This window comes from Gavialis gangeticus, unplaced genomic scaffold (genome assembly GCF_001723915.1).
Source record: "Gavialis gangeticus isolate Ggan-Ray unplaced genomic scaffold, GavGan_comp1, whole genome shotgun sequence".
Lineage (NCBI taxonomy): Eukaryota > Metazoa > Chordata > Crocodylia > Gavialidae > Gavialis > Gavialis gangeticus.
The window spans coordinates 64,807,520-64,813,917 of record NW_017729022.1 but is presented as its reverse complement, the minus strand read 5'-3'; the positions used below and the strand labels follow the sequence as shown (position 1 = coordinate 64,813,917).

At 44.6% G+C, this 6,398-nt stretch overlaps 1 protein-coding gene across 1 annotated transcript in view; it reads right to left on the bottom strand.

Moving 5' to 3' along the window:
• Positions 1 to 6,398, bottom strand: part of MYH9 (myosin heavy chain 9) — a 113,072-nt gene that overhangs the window by 8,123 nt on the left and 98,551 nt on the right. Inside the window, exons 27-33 of the mRNA XM_019515299.1 lie at positions 6,297 to 6,398; positions 5,715 to 5,859; positions 4,929 to 5,135; positions 3,375 to 3,479; positions 1,731 to 1,883; positions 1,139 to 1,387; positions 418 to 630 (exon numbers count right to left, since the gene is read on the bottom strand). Coding sequence (XP_019370844.1) covers positions 418 to 630; positions 1,139 to 1,387; positions 1,731 to 1,883; positions 3,375 to 3,479; positions 4,929 to 5,135; positions 5,715 to 5,859; positions 6,297 to 6,398 — 1,174 coding nt within the window. The remainder of the gene's footprint in view (positions 1 to 417; positions 631 to 1,138; positions 1,388 to 1,730; positions 1,884 to 3,374; positions 3,480 to 4,928; positions 5,136 to 5,714; positions 5,860 to 6,296) is intronic.

The following is a 6,398-nucleotide window of genomic DNA, read 5'->3' as shown; positions in this document are numbered from 1 at the left end:
TTTTTTTTTTTGGAAAAAAAAAAAAAAAAAAAAAAAAAAAAAAGGCTTCAAATCCCTTTCATCTCCTATGCAAACTCTGCCAGGCCTTACCACTAATCTTTAGTGTCTTTAGACTTTGGTCACCATATCCCATTCTCTGACTGGCCTCCTATCTTTCAAATGCCAGACTTACCTGCTCCCTCTCTCCTCACTAAGCCGTAAGTTTCACTTCACCACTTCCAAACTTGTGTTTTTCCAAACTCTTACAAATCTCATCTCTAGTTCTTGCTTTTCACCAATTCATAAGAAAACAGCCTCATTTTACTCCAAAAAAACATGCCTTTCCATACAGGTGCTTTTCATCATGTGAGATTTTGTAGAAGTTTACTGACAAGTTGGGATGTGGCTAGTCATTCCGGTATGAGACAACATACTTACACTCTTGCCAACATCGTCCTTGGAACTCATCAGGTCCTCCATCTCTGTGCGGAATTGCTTATTGAGTCGTTCCAGCTCTGCCTTCTGCTCCATGGCTTCTTCCAAGGCTCTAGCCAGAGAGAGGGCTTTGGTCTCTTTTTCACGTGCTTCTGCTTCAGCACGGTCCCGCTCTTCTGCATACTTGGCAGAGATGTTCTTCTCCTCTGCCAACAGCTAAAAGGGGGACAATACAAGGGCTATGAGAATCACTGAGAAGCAAGAACTCACTTGTTCCTCTACTGCTTTTTCAGTCAGTGTTTTCAACTGAGTGCAATGAGATAGGCAGAGAACATGGCTTTTGGAGCCAGTCATACAGTCCCCAATTCTGTGGCCAGCCCTAGGACTAGAACCCAACTGAATAAGTCTCTAGGCTCCCGGTGCCACAAAAACCTCAAAGTTACAGCCAGATCCAAGAGGTGGCTACAGACAAGAATACTTCCAAGCAACAGTTACACAAATGAGGTCAACTCAAAATTTCAGACCCCTGGACATGAGGTGACACTACAGTTCACATGCATGAAACAAAATGAATTTTCAATGGCAACCTCTTTTTATATTCCCATCCTACCCCCATTATAGTTCTGAAAGGAGCATGCCTTCACTGAGCACACTCTTACCCACCCTGGGTAAGAATGTGATGGGAAAAGGTGGATTTATTATGGGGCAACAACTGACAATCTACCTGATCAAACTTCTTCTGTTTCTTCTCCAGGTTGGAGACTATTTGTCGCTGGTGATCAAGGTCCACAGTGAGGTCATCCAGCTCTTGCTGCAGCCGAGTCTTTGTTTTTTCCAGCTTGTCAAAAGCAGCTGCCTTCTCCTCATAACGCTGGATCACAGCCTCCAAGTCCTTCTGCAGCTTCTTCTTGGCTTCTTCCACCGTCTCTAGGCAGCCCAGGCCATCATCCACCTTCTTCTTCATGTCTGCTATCTGGAGAATGGAAAAGGAGACGAGGGATTAAGTAAAACCAGAGGGGATACACCAGTCTAATTCTAAAGGATTGATTTTAGATCAGACTTCCTCAGCATGTGGGATATGTAGGGTCCCCCAAGGTTACACACAAAAAATGTTTCCGTAGGGGGAAACTATTCAGACATCTAAAAACATTTAGTTTCCAAACAGCAGCTATGTTTCCACCAGGAAAAGCTTTCTTCTGTTAACAGGTCCCTCTTATACCAATACTCCTCACATGAGCTAGATGTTTTAAGGATGAGCTCTGTGCTTGCATTTTCCCTTTACAGAAAGATCTCTTCTATGTGGTACGGTTCCATACCTGTTGGTGAAGGGCTGAAATCTGTTTCTCCAAATTGATCTTTGCCTCCTCTTCCTCTTCTAGCTGCTCTTTGATGCTGTTCTTTTCATCCTCCATCTGTTTCAGCTTGGTGCTGAGGCTCAGTTTCTGGCGAGTCTCCTCCTGCAACAGCTCCTACAGTGCAAAACACCATGTTGGGCTTGAGCTCCTTTCCTTTAGGGAAACCAAGGAACTTTACAAACTTCATCTCACTTCTAGCAATGTGGACTAGAAAGGTTCATTTTCAGCCTGCCACTTCTTCACAGATAAGAAGTTGAATACAGAATTCAAGCGCCTGCCTATCAGACAGCAAGTATGGAATGAGAAAGAACACCCAAGAGGGCCCTCAGTCAGTTATAGTCCACTCCTTCATTACACAGAAGGGATGCACAAATACCATCATGTGCCTCCCAGCTCAGTCGCCTCATAATCCTTTCTGGTGTTCTCTATGAAGAGCATGCAGATCTTTAAAGCCATTCCCAGAGTTTATGCTGGCAAAAATCTATATTCTGCCATCTCAATTACATGGCAAACATGAACACTAAACATTTGAAGAGTGTGAACTTGCTTATAAACAAGCTTTTCACATCTAGGCGCAGGGGGGCATTTTTACGTGTCCAAGTGCCACAGCAGGAGCTTTGAAAAGCACCTGGTGCCGTGACACTTGCAGTTGTATAAGTAGTGAAATGTGCGTTAGCACTGAGAAAATGGCTGTGGCACACTTTTGAACTAACACACCTTGGAGGTGCTTTATTTCAAAAGCACACCGCCACCATTTTCTGTGTGCTGATGCACATTTTGCTGCTTATACAACTGCATGCAGCGCAGTGTGCATCAGCTTGCATGCAGAGCAGACTCGATTAATCGAGTCTGCTCAGAAGTGGCGGATCTCTGGCATGTCACCAAACAAAAAGGTATGTGTATAAATGCCCAGGATTACCAAGAACAACCTAAGAACTGCTCAGGGCAGCATCAATATGGATTAAAATATGCTGCCACTATTGGGACTGGATGACAGAGGTTGATGAGAATCATCTTCCTGTCAAGGCACAGTTGTTCTACTGTGCACCAAAAGTTTTCCTAAGATGACAAATTGTTAACAGAAGTTGAAGATTATGCTACAGTTGAACTGGTGTTGTGGTCAACCACCAAACAATTTAGCCTATCCCCCTTCCTCAGCCTCATCATAGCTATCCCCTTGTGCATCTCTGAATAATTCCTTCTCTTTCCTAGGTAAGACTGCAAATTTAAGGTGTGAACCCCATATTTCCCACTCAGTCAAGCCTTCCATAAGAGGAACACCCCCAGATTTTAATGATTTGCTCTTCTAAACAGGCCTTAAATTGATTAGTCCGGGGTTTTAAGAAAGACGCACCTAAAACTGAATGAAATAGTCTAGACATGGCTGAGTCAGAACCCTCTCTCCAGCACCTCCTTCCTCCATGATGTCCTGCCTCTGCCTACAAAGCCTAGAACCACACGCGCATTTTGCTATCAACACAAATGAATTTTACTCAAGTTAACCATCAGTTGAAAGTTACATTAGCCATAAACACTGGATGTACAATCCAGATACGTTAAGCAGAAGCATGATGGACACCACACCCTGCAGATCCCACATCTCACTTGCGTATCCTGAAGCTGTGACTCCAGAGTAGAGAAATCTTTTGCTAATTTGATTGACTTGCTGTCCGACTGGTTCAGAAGGCCTGTCACGTTGTCCAATTCAACCTGCATGAAGAGTTAAAGCACGACAATTATCAAATGGAAGAGCAAGTGAGCAAACTAGGAGGCAGCTGTGTAGGTCTGAGAACTGTAGGTGTGAGAAAAGACACCTTCTCAGCTGTAAGTAGGACATTCATGTCTTACAGTCTCAAGGAACTAGAGGTGAAATTCTTCAATATGGCAGGACAAAAGAGTTCTTTCACGTACAGTGGCCTGAACTGCAGTGGCCACTCATGCTGCTGAGGTCAACGCAAGATTTGACACAGCCACTCAGTGTTAATGTGAGCCAGTATTAAACGGAGATGTCCCTCCTTAACCTCAACCTGCCCCAAGACTACATATGCTAGTTCCTCTGTGCCACTGTTCGTCACACTGAGACTACTACCTACCCGCAAGGCTCAGCTTGCAATTAGTGAGCCCTATATATAGGAAGTGGACAGCATCCACTCTTGAATGGGAGGGAAGGAAGTAGTGAACAGCTCCCTACGAAGGGGGCAGTGATAATTACAACAAGTGTTTTCAGCCTTTTCCACATTACGACTAAGTTTCAGGACCATTTCCTTCTAGTTTGTGGCACAGGAAAGGAGTCATAACCCATCCTGTTGTGAACTCTGGTTTGAGAGCCCATGAGTAATAGAACTCCACTGTGAAAGGAAAACCCTCTGCACACTGCAAGTGGAATAGACATGCTAATATATCAGATGACTCACCCTCAAATGGCAAAGTGATCAATTCCTGAACCAACAGACACCTGCTCAAGGTAGGTTAAGTCTGCTCTGTGTCCCACCTTTTAATGGGAGCTGAGGCTTACAAAGCTGCTGGAAAGGGAACAGCATATTTGCCTCCCACAGGGACTCAAACATACCATCAAGGAATTAAAAAAAAAGACCCAATTTGGCTAAGAAAACAGATGGGGCCATCCACTGCCCCAGACAGAGATGACAGTGTCACAGAATCATAGAGAAGTAGGGCTTGAAGGGACCTCCAGTGGTCATCGAGCCTAACCTCCTGCCGGAGGCAGAATCATTCCTATCCAAACCATTCTATACAAAACCATTATCTCACTACTTGGCAAAAACTAACTTGCCAACCCTGACAACGCAAGATGTAACTTCCTAAACTTCCATAGATAAAGCAGGGGAGCCACAACAGTCAACATCCTGCTTCTATAAAAGGCTGTTAATATATGTTCAAGAGATCCTAGGTAGAGCCAAGCCCCCACCACTACAGAGGAAGACAACTCCCTGCCAGCCTATACCAATCTGACCATGGGGTAAAATTCCTTCCTGCCCCCAATTATGGCCATTAGTCTGACCTTGAGCAAAAGGGCAAAATCCTTTAGCCAGGAACCTCCAGCTTTTGTCATCTTACAACCATCCTGCCTACCTTAGGTCTCTGCCGACCCAGGAGCTGGGGTGTGTGTTGGGAGGGGTGGGGAAGAGTCATGACCCTCACCTGCAGTTTGTTGACCTTCTCAGCCAGCTCTGTCCGTACTCTCTCGCCCTCTGCAAATTTCACCTGCAGCTCTTGAAGCTGGGTCTCTACTTTTTTCCGCTTGTGCTCAGAGTCCCCTTTGCCCTGGAGAAGCACTTTCACTTCATTGGACAGCTCGGCACGGTCACTCTCCAGAGTCTGCTTTGCTTTTTCAAGGTTCGCTTTTACCTGAAAGGAATTAAAGAAAGCCAGCAGGGTTTTAGATGTGATGGTGATGTTTCAGTTGAAGTGAGTTTTTTATTGTGCTATGAAGCTAATGGTGTGCATCTCACTGCTAGGACATGACTGCTTCCCAGGAAAGTTTACGTCAGTGAGAATTCAGCACCCAGCCACGGAAAAGCAACAAATGTTTTCTTAGTCGAAATGAAAAACAAATCAGATAGACCTGGCAACAGTGCTGTACTATTCAGACTCCTGAACTAAGCCCTGAGCAGTCACAGTGAGAGCAAGGCAGTGCCATCAGTGAAAGGAAATTAAGTTTGTCCTGGCTAGGGAGAACTTTCATATAGGAAATCAAAGCATTAGATGGAAATATGAGGGGTAAACTAAATACCATGCTTCAGGGTATAAGCTGATCTATGGGGGTGAGGTAGGTAGAGAGTGCACAGAAATATATAGTGCATACAAGCACACAGTGATTATTTCTATGTTCCTCTGAGGTGCTAAGAATTGGGTCTTGATGTATAGACTAGCTACTGTTCCAGAAGGACTGTGTAACATGGCCCCATGGCTCCTCTCTTTACATACCCGCTTGGTTTGTTCTAGCTGCTCTGCCAACTCCTCCACAGCCTGTGCATGTTTCTGCCTCATCTCCTGGATTTGTGCCTCATGGGTCTTTGCCTCATCATCCAGGGTCTTCTTCAGAAGAGTTACCTCCTGTTCCCGTTTAGATCTGTGAAAGTCAGTCATTTCTAGTTAGATACCAACAGACAGGACCAAACAAGATGTATATGTGCTATCACCAACAGCTTAACAGACCTTTGATGGAGAGGATACTCAGGACCAGTTTAGAAACTTAAACTATGAAGAGACGCTATTGGATTGTTTTCTATCAGAAGCCAGCTTTACTCAAGTCTGAAGTCTGTAAATACTAGCATAAATCAACAACTGAAATACTATGTTGCACACTTTAGATTTCACTTTAGAAGTCTGCAAAGGACTTATTGTAAAACTAGGACACCACTGACTTTCAGACCAGAAAAGGAACCATCTTGTGAGAGACTGCACGCTGATTTCTTAAAGTCTCTGCAGTTGCTATGAAGAGTGGTGAGCATCTGATCTGTTACCTCCTCACATATTGCTGAGCTGGGGTAAAGATGGTGTAGTTACCTGAGTTCTTGCTGTGCAGCTGTTGAGTCTAGTGTGTCCTCTAGCTCAGTTTTCAATGCCTCCAGCTCCTCCCCCAGATCCCGCTTCTGCTTCTCTGCTTTG